The 18931-nt window shown below is 40.3% G+C and overlaps 1 protein-coding gene across 31 annotated transcripts in view; it reads left to right on the top strand.

The window, feature by feature from the left end:
• Window positions 1-18931, top strand: part of ABLIM2 (actin binding LIM protein family member 2) — a 133827-nt gene that overhangs the window by 16685 nt on the left and 98211 nt on the right. For 2 of the 31 annotated variants that reach the window (XM_085547417.1, XM_085547410.1), the window contains exon 1: window positions 12117-12510. The exons of 28 other annotated variants lie outside the window; for them this stretch is intronic. In XM_085547417.1, coding sequence (XP_085403543.1) covers window positions 12495-12510 — 16 coding nt within the window. In that variant the 5' untranslated portion in view covers window positions 12117-12494. Of the gene's footprint in view, window positions 1-12116; window positions 12511-18931 lie in introns of those variants that run through there. One more of the 31 variants, XM_085547406.1, reaches the window with a different exon arrangement.

Raw genomic sequence — 18931 nt, 5'->3', positions numbered from 1 at the left:
GAGTACCTTTTTTATAAATAAAATATTGTTACCTGGGGTGTTGTACACTGTGGTCTGGCTGAGTGCTTTTGTTTGTAAATTGCTATTTTTCTGAGTAAGCTTCCATTGCTACTGTCAGTATTATTTCAGCAAACAAAAACTGGCATCATATAGTTTATGTGAAGAAATCGAGCCTTTCTCCAAAAAGTTGGTAGTTTGACCTGCAAAATCCATTAGGATAGATATCTATTTGAAGGTCTTTGACTTTAAACATTGGATTATTTCAGTTGACTTCAATACAACTGAAATATTGCACTAAATTTTTTTTATTCATCACTCATGTTCATATTGCTGTGCACTCTATTGGTACAACCATCCAGAAACATGGAAGACTGTTGTTGGGTTCATGTTTGCAGAGGAAAATTAAATAGCCAGTAATTGAGATGATTTGTAATTAAAAGTTCATAATCATCTAGATGTATGTGAAGGGGAAAAATAGCACACAAGTCAGAAGGTGTTACAGTGCATTGATTCCCAGTACTCAGCACTGGTGAGACCTCACCTCAAATATGCCCTGTGGGTAGAGACTGAAGGAACTGGGTCTGTTTAGCCTTGGGAAAAGGAGGCTGAGTGGAGACCTTATTGCTCTCTTCCAGTATCTGAAAAGGTGCTTACAGTGAGAGCAGGGCTGGTCTCTTCTCTCACTGGTGGCAGGTGACAGGATGAGGGGAAATGGTCTCAAGTTGCACCAAGGTAAGTTTAAGTTGGATATCAGGAGAAACTTCTTTACAGAAAGGGTTGTTAAGCACTGGAATAGACTCCCCTGGGAGGTGGTTGAGTCACCATCCCTGGATGTGTTTAGAAACCATTTGGATGTGGTGCTCAGGGACATGATTTAGCAGAGGGTTGATAGTTAGGTTAGTTTGGTTAAGTCATGGTTGGACTCAATGACCTTTAAGGTCCAACCTGAGTGATTCTATGATTCTATGGTAAAGTGGTGGATAGAAAACTTGATACAGAGGTGTTGGCAACCTCCATAGGTTGTTGTAAAATCTACCTTCTGAAAGCCATGATATTGGTTTAATTGTTTATAGTTCTCAAATTTTTGTGTGGTTCAAAAGCTGTTTTTCTTTTCTTTATGGGGACTTTGGAATGGCAAAAAGCATGGAAGAGGAGGACCAGGATATGTTTGAATCATCAACATGGTTTACATTTGTAACAAAGGAATTCAGAGTCCCAACAATTCTAAACACACACAGAAAGCAAAGAGCACTTACACACTCTGGTATGGGTTTATCTCATAATTTGAGGTATGTCAGGCCTAAGCTGATCAAAAATTCTGTTGGAAGGAGGCACCTCCAAAGGGGCTTCTATAGCAGCTGATGGTTAGTTGGTGTCTGATGCTGGGGATCTGCTTGCATGCTGGGAAGCTTCTGTTGCTTGAATCATAGGAAGGCCTGGGTTGGTGGGATCTTTAAAAATCATCCAGTTCCATATCCCTGATATGGGTGGTATTACCACTCACTAGGTCAGGTTGTATGGGGTATTTTAATGCAAGCCCACTTTAACAGCTTTCCTAAGTCTTAGTTGCCTGAAGTTACATGAGAAGGCTCCTTATCCCAGCAGACAAGGGAAGACAGAAATTTCACCTTTTCATGGGGTGAAGAGCTGAAAACTCATTTTTTAATGGTTACAGTTGCGATTTGAAATATTAGTCTTTCTCGTAATGCTTTGGAAATATAACACTGTCTAAACCATTGACATTATGAAATCAGTGATATTCAGTATAGTATAAGCCTGTCTGACTTTGGTTGTCAGTGTGGTGTAGGCTGGAGAAGCTGTTACATGATGCGGGTAATTAAGCTGTATGGCTCGGGGCATAAGTGCATGTCATTCCCATCTTTGGCTGGGCACTTCAAGTCTACTTTAACTCAGTGCTAGAAGAGATACTGCAATTGAAATAGCACTGGGATTTCCAATGCTTAATGATATAGGAAAGTACTGCAGGTAGAGCAACTTAAAGAGAGGGGACTGATTTGTGACTGACAATATGAAAAATGTCAAGAGAATGACTGACTCTGGAAGTTAGTTCAAATTAAGGGTTTCTGCAAGTCACGATGACTAATTTAAAGATTTATGCTTTTGGCACCTAGCATCTCACTGGCTGAGAGCATGGTGGCTAATGAGCAGAGAGAAACACTTCCAGAAGATGGCTCATTTTGCACAGCATCAATGACAGCTGTCGCTAAATTATTAGAAATGTAAGAATTTGATTGGATTAAGGAATTGCTCCTAGTCCTGTGCTTATTTAACATGTTAGCCCCTTACTGTGTCCTTTTTCTAGCTTTTATATAAGGAACTGTATTTGCTGCGATAATTCAATCACATCCTATCATTTTTCATACCCTGAGGGCCTCGTCAGTCTTTTCAGAGTTAGATATCGTGCTTTGAATATGAAATTGATATTCACTTCTTCTAGCTTGATCAGATTAACTTCATTAGACCCTGTTTTTCTTAGGTAGTTCACATAGAACTATGTTCAAGTCCATTTTTTAAGGAAATTTTTGAAATTCATACCTGTTCCTAGAGAGATGCTATTAAAAATAAAAGGCTTTGAAAACTGATAGTGCTCAGCAGTGCAGAAAAGCAAATCATTCTAGAGTAAATGTTGATATTATTCATCACAAAGCAGATTTGTCTCTTAATTCTGTAGCTCTAAATGACAGAGAGAACTAGGATGCCATGGAATTGGTATTTACCATCTTAGTCATCATTTACTTTGGGTGTTTGGCTTGGGAGGTGAATTATCTTTGCCTATATTCTTTTTTGTGTGTGAAGTAAACACTAGAAATGTGCTGCAATAGTATGGATTACTTGATCTTTCTGGGATGCTCTCTTATTAAAACCTGTGTTTCTGTGTGATATCTGGGGAGTAGAGCAGATTGTGTCCTGATATGGGGCAGAGTAAAAAGAGCTCTTGTGTTCTGCAGTGCTGCAGGACAGTAAGGCTGTCAGGTCTCATTCTGCCAAATATAATCTCTCCAACTTTTCCAGAATACCAGCTGGCCAAGCATTAAGTATCAAGTGTCCCAAGCAGAGTCCTGACTGGCTATGTCAACGACAGCAAAACAGAGACTCCTTTCAGCAGAATATAGGTCAAGGAATAGCTACTTGTGTCCTACATAATCGTCGTCTTAGTACATTGTCATTACAGACTTCAGTCCTTGGGATTATTGGCAAGTAGAGCAGACTGTGAGCAGATGAAGCTGACTGTGCCTTCCTGCCGTGTGACCCACATCTGCTGGAGGGTTAGGTAGTGATCACCAGCCTCTGCTTGCAGGAAATCTTGGCTTCTCTTTGTTTGGGGATAGGCAGAAGGTGAGGGATCTCTTGAGACAGAGAAAAATAAAGGTTTGCTTGTACAGCTTGTGTTTACGAGGCCTTGGCTATGATCTTAGGTTCATCTTGAAAGAGGACTTCAGTTACAGCCAATTCATATTAGAAGTGTCTTAAAGTGGATTCCTCTGCTTTCTTTTGCTTTGAATAGAGAAGTGCACTTCAGTTCTGCCCTCCAACCATATTTTACAGTTTTCCCCTTGGTGAATAGAAACCAAATTTTGAATCCATCCTACAGTACTGCATTTTAATTTTCCTTTCCAGCAAGCTGTAGTAAGCTAATGCAGATAATGTGAGGACTGCAGGAGCTGGAGCTCAGCCAGCCCTAAACCAGACCTTTGTCACCAGTTTCCAGCACTTCCCCAAACAAGATCTCCCTGCAAAAGCAGCCAGGATGCACAGACTAGATGGAAATTTGCAGCTCCAGCATCTGCTGTCTGCATAATACAAGCACCTCTCTCTTGTTTCCTTGTCACAGTGAACATAGTGACATTTTCAAGGACTATTGTTGCAGCTCAAAAATGTGTCAGAAGGCAGCAGAAATGTTGGTTGCAGAGCTATGCAAGATGTAGTACGATGGCTCCAGGCTTAAGGTTGTGTTTACATGACACTTCTTCTATGAATGCAGTGCTGAAAGACAAGAGTCTGCAGAAATTGTGTAGCCTGAATGTGAAAATGGAGGCAATGTGATGCTGTTTCTGATGGGGATGAAGAACAGTTTGATTCATATCAATTTAATTCTATGCAAGATGTTCTCATGTGTGACTTTAGCTTCAATAATGTTAATACCAATATATATTTGAAATAACTATATCACTGCAATAAAATGGTAATTATGCCCTCTTAAAGCCAAATTAAGCATAGCAAATAAAACCAGGAAGAGTTCATTTTTATGTTGCAGCATTAATTATTCAAGACATTTTTATAGTCCTTGAAAATAATATATTAAAAAAAGAGAAACCTTTGGAAAAGTCCTTAAATTATTGTTTTAAATGCTTATAGAAGCTCAATTTCAGATAGTGTTAATGGAATGTTAATACATTGTAATGTAATTAATGATTGGTGGTAATTCATTGTGGCTTGACTAGCAAGATAAATTACTACTCTATGTTATTTTATTTTGCTTTTGCTTTTTGGTGTTGCTATAACAAATAGGCATGGTTGTTGTTACTCTAACAGGGAATGGGAAGAGAAATGAGCCATGGAAATTTGTTCTGAACTGTTTTTTTCTGGTTCCAAACACTTGTTCATTTTCTAGCCAGAGAACATACTTGTTCCTCTCCGCTCTGTGATGCAGATGGAAGCAAATATCAACATGAAAAGGGCAGGAAGGATGCAGGAACACTGCCTGGTTGGGGTTGCAGATCTGGTGGTGGGAGTCACAGCATCACAGAATTGTGGGGATTGGAAGGGACCTCCAGAGATCATCTAGTCTAACCCCCCTGCCAAAGCAGACTCCCTACAGCAGGTTGCAGAGGTAGGCGTCCAGGCAAGTCTTGAATATTTCCAGAGAAGGGACTCCACAACCTCCCTAGGGCATCTTTGGGTGGTTGGGTATAGAGCAGTTTCCCTAGGCTGGTGGTTATGGCCCCAGGCTGCCAGAGTTTGAGAAGTGTTTGAACAATGCTGTTGGACATAGGGCTTAAATTTTGGTTGCTCCTGTGTGGAGCCAGGACTGTCCCTGGAACAAAGGATGTTCTGCGCTGTTCTACTCTGTATTCTGTTCTAGCCGATGTTCTCTATGTTTTTATGCCCCAAGGACAAGGGGACAGGCAGAAATATGGCTCCACTAACTTCTGGATATACTAGAAATGATTATAGGACAATTAGGGAGCTCCAGCCTATTGTTTACTGCCCATCAATTGCACCCTGTGTTTGAATCTGTCTGACAGCACCTGCCTCCTCAGGGCACTTGTATTGCGAGACCTTTCCAGGTTACACATATAGAAAGCTGTGGAACTACTGAATAAATTTCCTCTAATGACAAATCAGTGTGTAGTATTTGAGTGTTCTGAGGTTTCTGGTTATCTCAGGTTCCTGCTGATACACTGATAATAGAGTCCTGGGATTCTTAATTATCTCTTGAAAAAATGAGGAAGTTGTGAATTACAGAGCTACTTAAGCTAAAATGGAACAATAAAGAATATGAGTTAAAGTATTAAAAGGAAAAAGCCTTTTGCTTTCTTTCTTGGTATTAAATGAGATCTCAGAGACATAATTGCATTTCAGATGCTGCTGGTGAGATGTTATAACCTTACACAAATAGCAGAAAGACTGAACTTTGATAACTGAATGGCTGAGATCAAAACTTAGCTGAGATCAGAAATTAATTCTTCCATCCAAATCAATAGCAGTTATAGTGGTGGGCATTACTTGGAGCAGGGTGAAGTCCAACAGTGTCAGATTCCCACTGATTACATGTTTTTGTTGTTTTTTTTTTTATTATTATTATTTTATTTTCTTTAATAGCAGCAGTTCATACTGTTGGCAAATTCCTCAGTGATGGTTATCCAAGATTTAATCTATTAAAGCAGGCTTTGGATCTGCCCTGCTACTTTGCAACTACATCCCTCTATAGAGCATGGGATTAGGAAAGCAGGCAAAAAATTCTTTTCTGGTATGGTCATTGTGAGCTAGTATCGTTGGGAGTTCAGTGCGGTGGGCATGGAGAGACTTTGTCCTGAGCATAGTGGCTGAAAGTGGGATGTTTCTCAAATCCCCTCTGTCCTCTGGGGCAGGTTTCTAATTTATGGCTTTATATTTGGAATTCACAAATTTTAGTACCTATGCTTGTCTTTGAAAACCTGAGCAGTGCTGTTCTTGCAACATCAGGTCATATGTCCAGCTGGAGATCTCATTTAGACCTATCAGGTTTAAACTCATCAATTTTTCAGATTGCCACAGTCAGGAGGCTATAGCTTCTTCTTTGCACAGTGTAGTTTCTGTGTTGCCATGGATGTCTGTCCTAGTGGTGCCATGCAGCAGGGATGCACTAAACTGCATGATCTTGCAGCAAATCCCCAAAAGAGCAGAACACCTGAAAAAGCTGTTAGTTTCTGTAGTCATATTTTCTTGGAGAACAAAGAAGTAAACTCTTGAAACAGAAGATGATCAGATCTGTTGGGTGATACAGAGTAAATGCCTTAAAAATGCTTTGAGTTGTTGCTCTACAAGTCTTCGTAGGGTTCGTGTCACTTATTCCAGTTGTATTCCTCTTCCAAGTGTTCGGGCTTCCCAAACAAGAATGTCTGTGTGGTCATCTCTGGGAAGCCCCCAGGTGTCCATCCAACTGGGTGTGCCTAAACACCCCCCAGAATCACCTAGTGTATTTGGGAGAGGAGATAATACAAGAAGGGGAAAGTCTCTTGCTGCCCACCCAACCTGAAATGCATCAGACTGGAAGCCTTTCTCCTATTTATGGCTAAGTTAGTAGGAACTAAAGTTGCTCCCTTGCATTTCCCAGCTGTCCGCAGTGAAAAGTCAGCTTGCAAGTCAGCCTGCTCTATTACTGGTCTCAGCAAGAAACAAGTGTAAGAAGGCTGCAAGGAGAGATTTTCAGCCTTGCAGATCTGGCCTTATATGTGTGATGTTTCAAGTACAAGAATCTTCCCTTCCCTTTAGTCCCAGCTCTCTCAACTCTCAAAATCAGTTGCTTCAGAGCGTGTGGGGTTTTCTTGGTCGGTCTGTCTGTCTATCTATCTATCTTTATCTTTTATACTTTTCTGAAATTAGTTTTCTATATTACAGTAACACGTGAAAAAGTTAAGCATTTTTTCTTTCCTACAGAACACTAAAACCACACTATTGTTTGATGATCCTGTACAATAGGTAGCTTATAAATGCAAAATCATGGAAATACTTATATAACTTTCCAGAAGAGAATGAAGAAATGAAGACCCTTTAAGTCTAGTTACTTAGTTAATAATTAATTTTATTCTCTACTTAAACACTGGAAATTTTCATGCATTAAAAAAAAATTGAACTATTTAAATGCCAGCTTTTTGTGTAAAACAATGATAAATTAATATTTAGTGATCATCTTCTACTTATGTATGTGTAGCATCAGCCCCCCCCCCCCCCCCCCCCAAAAAAAAAAAAAAAAAGTCCATAAAAAAAAGTATCTGTTCCATGCATTCATCTGCTCCCAGAAGAAATATCCCCAAATAATCTTGGCGTCTTTGCAGTGCCTGTCATTTTTCTTGCACTATTTGTGATCCTCACGATGTCACAGTTCTGTAGTTTGATTCCTCCTGTATCCATGGATATAAATTACCTCTTCTAACTTCCAAGGTTCCCTGAGAGTACTTTCTCATGATTGCTGTCATTTATTGCCTCACTCTGCTCCTGTGATCTCCCCTCCGTAAAGTTCTGCACTCAGATTCTGAATTTTATCTGGGCAATTCTTATTACAGCACCATGATGCCTGTCCTGAACACAGTGCATCCTCTTTTCCTGACTGCATTCCTTCTTAGTGCACTCAGCAGAGTGTTTGAGTTTGAGTTTCCTTCCCTCTTTCTCAAATCCTTGTAGTCCCCTGTAGTGTCCGACCTAGTAACTAACACCCTTTGTTAAATGTTTGCCTTGCACGTATATATTACACAGCACCTTTTCTGCTGTGTTGCCTTATAACCTCTACTTAAGCATCACATTTTTTTCTCTGATGTCTGCTCCATTCGTTGGTAGCCATCCCCATTGGTAGCACAAGGCTGGCAGATTCCCTGTACTGTGGGTCCATTTCTAAAATGTGTGATATAGAGTGGCATCTCCGTGGCTCTCTTTGTCACTTGCTGCTAACCAGAATGTTAAATGTCTGCTTTCACTCTGACCTTTATAACTAAGCAAACTAACTTCTGGATGTGTCAGTGTGTTATGGCTTCACTATGACACTGACCCACAGAAGTTGTGGATGCCCCATTCCTGGAGGTGCCCAAGGCCATGTTGGATGATACCCTGGGCAGCCTGATTGGGTGGGGGGCAACCAACCCATAGCAGGAAGTTGGAAATGCGTGGTCTTTAAGGTCCCTTCCAACCCAAGCCACTCTGTGATTCTATGAGATAGAAACAGGAATTTTGTTTGTTTCTTTTATTTTAGTTCTATAAAAAAATTTCTTTATACCACATTTATTTGTTTATTTATTTTCTTGTAGTACTTTGAGTCATTATGAAAGCTCTGTTACAGGCATTGCAGGCTGTGCTACTTTCCCTCACTGTTTTGAATGTCTTAGTATGTTTTTCTGGAGAATTCTGGAGCCTGGTGTAGTCAGGGCACTGAAAGGGGACAGCACATTGTTTATGGTCTTCTACAGGGGGACCCCTGTGAGAAAGCAGCTGACATAGGTGTTAGCTCGGTTTCCTTCATCTGATGGGCTGGCCAGCAGACAAGGGCTGTCAGCACCAATTTCAGGGATGAAGGACACTCTTTATTCTGAACAAATATCAGGAAGCAGAAAAGGACTCGTGACCCAGTTATCTCAGGGACATGCGCCGCTATGTGCCATCCTTTATGCAAAACTCAGAGTGGAATCTCAACCTCATCTCCCATTTGAAGCTTTTCTGCATTATAAATATGCAGCACATTCAATACCTTGTACTCCAGTGCCTTGTACTACAAAATAAGCCAACACAAAAATTGTTATTTTTCTCTGACTTGCTGCATGTGTTCTTCAATTAGAGATATTGGTGTCTACATCTCATTGCTATGCAGATGATTGATTGCTCATCCGTGGACTTGAGGACAGAAGTGCTGGATAGCCAGCAGTTTGAATTTAGGCTGCTTCTGAGCAGAACATATTTGGCAGGGTTGAACTGGTCCCAGTGGGTGTTTGATGGCATCAAGAAAGGATGGGCAGTAAGTTGGAAGACATGGGTGTAGCTGTAGATGCACTGCTTATCCTACTTTATCTCATTAAACCTTTACCCTCTTACTGTTTGTTTTTACTTCTGCCATATGTTTGTCCTCTTTGTTTGGATCTGTGTGTGTGCTCAAGGGCAAGGATTGTGCTACACTAGTGCCAACTTGGAGCACAACCACTGTGGATTGCTTCAATTCAGTTAATAGACAATGATAATTAAAAGGAAACTTAATTTACCTTAGTTCTAGTGATTGAGCATTACCAAATTCTGTATCGTTACACAAAGAGATATGCTTAGTTTTATCGCTTTTGTTGTCATTATTTGAGATCATTCTGTTCTTAATGGAAAATCAAACGTTGCCCTGGGTAGAGTTGCAGCCAGTGACTTAGGAAGAAAAATACCTTAAGACATGTTGAGAAAAATCTATGAAATATGATGCTTTATTGTATTTTTCCAGCATACTTAAAGCAAAATTTGTTAATTACAGATTGCTTATAAGAAGTAATTTTTTTATACGTGGTTTTTTTTTTTTTTCTAAATGTTTTCTAAGGCCATGGAAAAGAAGCTGAAATGGATAAAAAAGGAGCTCTGAGCATGGGAGAGCAAGAAGAGCATTAGATTGTATACTCCCTCCATTCTACTGCACTTCCCTTTCCTTGGGAAACGGGAAGCAAGTATAGGAAAAAAGCAAGTTAATCACGATCAGATCTGAAATCTTTAAAAAAATACCATTTACAACCAATGGCACCATAGGCTATAGAGAGCTTGCAGCCAGCTAATCCATTTCAGCATGGCCTGGATTTGTTCTTAAGCTGTCTGGTTGTCATTTGCAAAACCATCAGTAAAGGCACTGACCTCGGCTATGTACCTTTGTTGAAACAAAACCTAAAGCAGAAGGGTGGTGAGGATGCAGTGAGGGCATGGCTATGCCTTCCAAAATGGGACCTGAAATTGCATGAGGATTCAAGGGACTTTCCTATAGCAAGGACAATGAACTGTTGTTTGCATTATGGCAGGTGTTCAACTTTGAGATTTGAGAAGCCTATTATGTTTTATGGATCCTGTATACCAGCAGTTCTTATCTGCCTGGCTTGTGTTGCCATCACTGCGACTTCTTGCTATTGCCTTCCATTGTCAGTGGATTACAGAATTGTGAAGCACTGGTCTATTGGGTTGTGTCCATGAAGCCAGATCCTACTGTTGAAGTTTCACTGCAACACCATCAAAAACCTCACAGCTACTGATGTAGGAGTCTACCTCCTCCATAACCAAGTTATGAGACCTTAGGAGAGGCTCTAAGCTTACAAGCAGAACTGTAAATGCAAATTAGTGCACTGTTCAACTGTGTTATCACAGAGTCATTAAGGTTGGAAAAGACCTCAAAGATCATTTAGTCCAACCATCTACCACCAATGTTGTCCTTGTGTTATGATTTTACAGTACCAAAATGTGGGTTGCACAGTATTTAGCCTTGCAAAGAAGAGGGCTTGGCACACGAAGGGAAAGGCTGCAGTACAGCTCTGTAGCTTTTTCTGTCTATTAATTTACCTTCCTTCTGAGCAGTACTACTCAGCAAAGTGCCTTCTGTGTCTCTGCCAAGATGAGGTAGCCTCTGGGAAAAGCACAGGAAGTCAAATCCAAGTAGTTCATTGCATTGTTTGGAAGCTGGATTAGTTTCAGCGTGCAGAATTTGTGTTCAGGAGTGGAGATCTTTAGATGTGCTTTACGTCCATGTCAGGCAGCATCCCTGGGAAGCTCTGGACCATGTATCCCAGGGAGAGCATAGGGATCTCTAAGTCAGGGCTCTTTAGCTGTTGGTATAGACAGCCTATGCCTTTCCCAATTGTCAGCACAGGATGAACAAAAAAATGCTTTCTTATTTATCTCTTAAGAAATGTAAATATACTTAGTGTAAGGAAAAAAAAAATGAATAACATTCTGAAAATTTGGTAGACTTACTCATTTTTGCCTTTGTTGATGGGCCTTTCAGTAAGAACCATCTGACTCATCCTCGAGAAACTTTCAGATTTGATCGTAATTGCATGTTAATGCTTTAGAATCATTGATGGTTTTGTTGTTCGGTTGTTCGATTTTTTTTTTTTTTGAAAAAAGAATGGTTCTTCACTCACTTTGTCAGTAGATTTCAACAAGATTCAGTGCAAAATATCCTTTATTCTGCACAGTGAGGTGAACTTGCTATGCCTCTTGTGCAAAGTGCTGCATAATTTGCTGCTTCCCAGCCCTTCCTCAGCAGCAACACATGCTATTTTCACATTTACACCCCTGAGCTGTTTCTGTTTGCTGAAAGAAAGAAGCTGTTTCTTGGCTGCTTTGTAAGAGTAGAGAGGATGGGGGAAAGCGGGGGGGGGGGGGGGGGGGGGGGGGGAGAGTAATGTTTTGTTAATGACTGCAAGAGAAACTAAAATCTTCATGTAAAAGAGAGATGCAGCCCTGTTCTTGCCTCAGTACTTTCTTCCAAGTTTACCCAGGCTGCTCCCCAAGCTATTGGTCCCTTCCCAGTGCACGGTCTACCTTTCTGCCTTTACACAAAGTTAGTCAAAAGCAAAAGGTACAGATTTTTAACCCTCGCAGAACATTCACATGCTAACTGAGCAAGCAAGTATTGCTTTAAATAGCTCAATACATCACTGTTATTCCAGAGATGCACAGTCCCAGCTCCATATGAGGTAGCAGGGGACAAATCTTTGGCTGCCAGTTATGACAGTGACTGCCTTCTGGAGAGGGGTAACCTCTCAGCATCTCCTTCCGAAATCAGTGCCGTGCCCTCCTGCCCATGGTGATAGGGCATGGGGACAGCCTGTACCAAGGGGGACAGCTGGAGGTGCTTCTCCTCTGATGCCAGATTCCATATTTTTAGCTTATCAGCTGACTATGTTTTTCATTCCTGGCCTGACAGTTTGAAGTTTTTCCTTCTTTAAGCCTTTTTTCCGAAGTGCCACCCTACAGTGCTATTGAAAGGTGCTCCTTCCTTGTCCCTGCCAGAGGTGGACCACCACTGGATGCCCTGCGGACGTGCGAACCTTCAGCTTTCTGCCGGGTGCTATTTTTACATGAGGCTTTGGCTCGCCTCCCGACTGTGCGTGGGTGCTGCAGGAGTCATCTGAGCCCCAGCCGCACTTGTGCCGGAGAGGCTCATGACCGCACTGCCACAGAGCCCTCTCATCCCACTGCGTGCCCCCAAGACATTGAAGCACATGGTGGGATTGCTCGTGTCACTGTCCTGGTAGAGCTGGGTTAATACAGGCATGCCAGAGGATACAGGTATGGTGGGATGACTGCGGGTTCTGGGGAGCATAGATCTGAAATGAGTTGTTTTTCATCTGGAAGTGGCGTCACTAAATCACTGGTATTGACATGAGAATATTTATTTGAGGTTTACCTGGAAATGCTATAAAGAACGCTGTTTAAACATTTATTTTAGATTATGCTTTATGTTCATGTAATTATATTATATTAAGTTTGAAGTTATGATGATGATGGCATTTGTTAGGTAACAGCTCAATCTGAAAAATTAAGATTTTTAAAATATTAGTTAAGTACTTCATACTGGAAGACCTCATAATACTTTAGATTTAGTATTAGATTGTAATGAAAAAAAAGGCTCTATTCCTTTATGCAGATTTCTTACTGCAGTCTTACTAGAAGTCATACAAAAATAGCCTTTCTATTGCTGCAGTAGCAGTTCCTAAAATTCAGCAGAGATTTCTTTCTAGCTGCACTTGGATTTGGTAAATATTTTATTACAATGATGAGGACAGGAGGTTAGCTTGTTCTAAGCTTGTTTGTGTGATGTGAATTTTGCATTAAGCATATGGTAAGACTTGGAGTTCTGGTGTGCTGAGTGCTTGTGCTGTATTGCTTATCTTACATGTTTGCGTTGCTTTGCATTCTGCTGGATAACACTTCATCTCTGGTGCCATAAATTAGCAGAAAAATCATGGGTTATTTCACTCTTCCTGCTGTCCTGTATCAGCTATAGATTTTTTTATTTGATTTTGGATCCTTAGGAAGTGCTGGAAAAGGCATGTTGTCCTCTCCGTTGTGCCAAAGGCACTGTGCAAGCTGTTGTTTACAAATAATACCAGCAGGTTTGTGGTTCAAAAAGGAACACAAATCTCAAATGGTCCTACTTTAGCTTTTTAGACCGTGTTAGTGATTTTAACTAAATAGGGACCTACTGCATAAAGACAGATTGGATTTGCTGAATTGCTTGACCTATGGAATATGAACTTAAGAGGGGAGCAGTAATAGCCTGTTGCTGCAGGGCTGCAAGAAGCAGTGAGCACCTGTACCCAGCTGGTATAGCAAAGCCCTCTTGAGAGGGCAGCTCATTCTGGAGCTCTGGGTGGACACAGCTTAGCCATGAACAGCTTTCTAGAGCCATCGAGGGGCTACGTGATGGGGAAATGCAAGAGAAAGCTTCCTTGGCTTGGCTTTCTCTTTCCCCTTGTGAACTGTCCGTGTTGTTGTGATGTATGAAAGCAGGTGTGATAACAAGAAGGCATCGCTAAGCATGCAAAGGTGTTATCTTGAAAAAAGGGTTGTAACACAAACTGCTAATTGAAAAACGTGTTAAAGCAGGCTGCTTCCAGATACTTAATGTGCTGTTGAAGAACCATAAAGATCTCACGCCCCCACAGTGCTCTGTAATGAATCACAACTTGTTAGGGGAAAAAAAAACACCAACAAAGCAAAACTCTTTGTCTAAGAGAAATTTTTATCTCATGCACACATAGTTCTCCAAACACTGTGTATTACCTTATTACTCTCTTTTACTATCTCTGAGCCTATGCCAGTGCTACAGGTGCTCCTAGTCACTATATTTTACACTCAAACACAAGGCAGGGAGGCAGCGAGGCAGCTTCAGGCACCTAAAACCACAAATAGTGCCTAACAGGATATTTACATGCACTTCAATGCTTATTTCCTCACCTTTCATCTGGTGGTTTTACATCCAGCCCTGCATGCTTTCATTGAGGCAACACCAAAAATGCTTGACAAAATAACAACTTGAGCTCCAATCTCTAATTCTCATCTGATTCTCCTCTAATCCTGCTCAGAGAAGATTGCAAATTTAATTCCTCTCTAGGCTGTCCTGCACCACACCCTCCCCAAATTCTAAGAAACAGGATTTCAAGAATCAGTGCTTCTGTCCTGTTTCTCAAATATTTATTGAGTAAATCCTATTTTTTTTCTGCTATTTGTTTGATTTTCAGGAACAGTGTCTAGTTACAGATGTGACAAGTTTCTGTATCAAGTCTTTTGAGATAATTTTCTTTTAATCCAGTTGTGCGGAATAATATTCATTATTATTATGAATTCTTAATGATAATGTGTGCTTTTGGCTTGGAGTCCGAACATAGACTTAGGTTTTTTGTTTTGTTTTTTCACCAACTAAATAACTGATATTGATAATATAAGGCATTATTAACTCTCTAGATTTATTTTCTTTTGCTCATCCAAAAGGTTTCTTTTTCGTGAAATGAATGCAATGGGTTGCTGAATGTACTTAAGGAGTCAATCGTGCTGATAGTTTTTGTGGGAAAACTCTTGTAGATTGTCTTTGGATGGAGAATTGTTATATGGGCCCAAGGTGAAAGGATTGCCCCTTTTGTACCCAAACTAAAGAACAGGAGCTAAAATAAACAAACACCAAAACAGTATGAACACAATAAATCAAAAACAGGAGAGGGGAACCACCTCCACACCACAACAAATTCTTCCTGTTTCTCTTATTTTCCTTTTATCTACATCTTCTGGCTCTTGTCCTACACAATCCTTCAAAGAATCTTTTTGAAGAAATAGCATTTTCCCTGAATTGAGACGTAATTGTTGGAACTGCTGAAATCTGTTCTTTAGGAATATTTATTCCCATCAGTGTTGTCTATGTATTTAAATTGTTCTGTTTATTTCACAGTACTCTTTACAATGTCTGAATCAGAGAACAGCAAGCACCTGTCATACCACTTACTAAATTGTGTAATTAGGTCCTTTGTTATTTCAGGCTTCTATAGTGACCAAGAGCAGGAAGTCTCATACACTGGGGTTTTTTTTTGTTTGTTTGGAACCAGTTAGGTAATATGGAGTAAATGAGAGATGTAGCCTTATTTGTGTCCATATACTGATTAAAGCAGGTGAAAGTCTTTAAAAGATGAAGATTCATATCTGAGGTTGAATATATATTCCTAACCATAACCCTTTTTGACTGTTCAGGACTTGGTTTCTAGGCACAGTTATGGCTTCTGTGGTTTATTGTGCTATGTGAAAATGGAGGGTGTGAAACTGAAAAAAGCATTAGGGCTATGTCAGTTTGTGCAGTTTTGAGCCATATGTTTCTCCATAGGGTTTGCAATCTTCCATGCAGATTTCTATCATTTGGCTAAAAGATAGTCTGGTAGTGAAGTGGCTTGCTGTCATCTACATGGACCAGTCCTACAGGATGTTTTTGCCAAAGATTAGATTTCTCTGTTCTGGGCTCCAGGGCAGAGTATGACCTGGGGACTCATAATCTTCTTTTCTTCTGCTGCCATCAACTTCATTGGTGCTACTTCCAAAACACTCCTGTCTCAGCCAGATCTCTCTTTCATCCCTCGTACCACATCTGCAGTCCTCTCTGCTGCTGAATTCTAGTCCAGCAATGCTGAGTGAGATGGGTTTGTTCTGAGGGTTTCTTCTGACCTCATATTTGAGATTTTCATAGAGCTTTGTACCTGTCATGATGTTCATCCTCTTGACAGACTTCAGCCTTTACTCCTAAGTACTTCTGAAATCAAGATGCTGTTCTTCCTTTTTAACACTGACAAACAACTTGTTTTATCCTGTTCTACTTATGAAATGCTTAAGCAATTTGCCTGAAATTTTCCATAAAGAACTGAGCTTCAGAACATTAAGTGTGAAGAATGCAGATATAAATGAGTAAAGCTTGGCAAGGACATAAACACGCTGAAAACATGATTTTACAGTTGCACTAAGGTGTGTAATGTAGCTTTAATAACGTGTGATACCATTATCCTCTCTTTCTCATAGTGCATACAGCAAGTGCATTTGTCTAGAGCAAACAGAATGCTGTGAAAGGCAGTAATTGGAAATCAGGCATTCATTTGTATTTCCAGACAGAGACATTTAACATTTAGAAAGAAATTTGTTGTCGTTCAATTCTGCAAATCAAGGTGTAATGTACTGTTTTAATTTTTAATGAGCTCTTGTCAGTTGGGATCAGATGAGTTGTCTGAGATCATTTCACCATTAATTCACTATTTTACTCATTAAAGATGTTGATTGTAATGTCTCCTTATGAAGACTGATGTTGATACATAACGGCATGAAAACAGAATGGTAAAAATTACCATGTGAATATAGGGTAAATCACTCAAACTGCACAGAGTTTAAATTTCAAGGTGTTTAATACAGTTTCTCAAAGTTGTATCAGTCGTTGCTATTTGGACACAAAGCATAATACATTTAGAAAGAGTCTTCAAGTATAAAACAGATAATCATTTTTGTGTCATTTTCTTAGGAGAAAGAGCATTTATTTAAACAGTTTTCCTAAGTATAGAGCCTGATGGCCTTGTATTTCCTGTTGCTTGTATGGTTAGTTAGGTCTGAACTGAGAAGAAAGTAATTATTCACCTAAATTTTTTAACTTGTAATTTCTATCTGAGGGTTTTTTAAATTCTGTACCTTGATAAGGAAATATTCATAATGCAAAGTTCTTATGGTGTTTTTAAGAAGCACAGATGTGTAACATCAAACTGTCAGGTATGTGACAAGAGAGTGGGCAGGTAGCATTATGCTCTCGGTGCCAGAAGGATGCAGCCAACATTACACATACTAAGAACATCACCAGTGTGCCAATGTGGGGGTGTTCAGGGGCACCTTGGCAGAGGTTTGTAGTGATAACGTGGCACTCTGTGGACTTGGATTCTTCCACAATGACAGGTTGAGTGAGCTGGGCTTTTTCAGCCTGGAGGAGAGAAGGCTCTGAGGAGACTTGATGGCATCCCTTTGGTACCTAAATGAGGCCAACTGAAAACTGGGGGAGGGGACTCTCTATTAGTGTAGTGATAGGACAAGGGGTTATAGCTTTAAAGTAGAAGATTATATTAGATATTCGAAGGAGATTCTTCACTATGAGGGTAGCGAGGTAGTGAAACATGTTTGACATGAAAAAATGAGAGGAAAGGGTGCATGTGCATAGGCAGAATGTCTAAGCACTTTGAAGAAGAAAAGTAAAGTTTTCTCTGAAACAGTGACAATATATTGACTCCATTATTGGAGCAATAGGTTTGTCCTTGCAGACTGTGGCAGAGCTTCCTGCCAGTTTATCCACCACCTCTGGAACTCTCTTCTAGGCCAACACGATATGGGTGCAGTCAGCTCTTTTCAAGTCTAGTCTTTGAATTAAATGCTATAAATTCAATGCTTCTTTATAGTTTTGGAGGAAAAACCCTCTTTCTCCACAGCTGCAAGATGCTGCTGCACTATGTAGCTCAAGAAGATGCTTTGTTTCAATTTCTTACAGAAAATGTTCTTCCATTATTTCAGGGTGGATAGTTTGGGACAGGATGCATTAATGAGAAAATTTTTATGTCATAAATCGAATATTGTGAAGTTCAAAGTTTCATCATTATTCTCCTGAGGAATAATTATTAGCTTGAACTTTGCGCTGTTTATGTAAGATTGGGCATCTGCTTTTCTGTAAGCTCCTAATTGCTGACTGTGCTGTGTTGTTTCTATTGGATATGTGTTTAATTACAACCAGGGCTTCAGTAGTAGTTCCAAAATTCACATTGCCTTGAGCAGGACTTTTTGACAGTCAGGGAATGAGGAATTTCATCAGACAGGGAAGAATGCTAAAGGATGGTGGATACTGCTATAAGCAATTCAATTCTTTACATCTTCTTTGTATAAAAATTGAACGCATACCTCGTCTGCTTCTGGGAGTAGAGTCCTCCCAGTTTGGGAAAAACTGCCAGAAACTGCCACTGAAGACTGCATGAGGAGGCTGAACATCCTACTGAAACAGTGACTCTTTTAGGTTCATGGATAAGGAGGGGGGAATGGCTGTTTATGAGGTTGGGAATGGGTTAGGACAAGGGGGAATGGTTTTAAACTGGGACAGGGGAGGTTTAGGTTAGATATTAGGAGGAAGTTTTTCACACAGAGGGTGGTGACGCACTGGAACAGGTTGCCCAAGGAGCTTGTGGATGCCTCATCCCTGAAGGAGTTCAGTGCCAGACTGGATGTGTCTCTGGGCAGCCTGGTCTGGTGGTTGGCAGTCCTGCACATAGCAGGGTGGGTTGGAACTGGATGATCACTGTGGTCCTTTTCAGCCCGGGTCATTCTATGATTGTGGGTGGTGGAGTTGAGTGGTGTGAAAGAGCAGCAAGAACAGACATTCCTAAACAGAACTGAATGGGGTTTCATTACAGAAGTTGATATCATTTCTCATAGAATATGCTTATAGTGGCAGTACCATCAGAGCCTCTATTTGTCAACCCTACATATGGTGCAGATTCAGGCATTGCTTGGTTTTCTTAAATCATCTTTTTGTTAAAATAAATTGTGTCATTTTTCCTTCTTTTTTTTCTTTGGGAAGTCTTTTTCTTTCTTTTCTCCTGAAATACTTTGATGCTGCTGTAGTAATAGAATCTAAAGATAGTGACTAATCTGAGTTTAACTC

Source organism: Coturnix japonica, chromosome 4 (genome assembly GCF_054131305.1).
Source record: "Coturnix japonica strain WE chromosome 4, WE-NBRP24, whole genome shotgun sequence".
Taxonomy (NCBI): Eukaryota; Metazoa; Chordata; class Aves; order Galliformes; family Phasianidae; genus Coturnix; species Coturnix japonica.
This window is presented reverse-complemented; position numbering and strand designations above follow the sequence as displayed.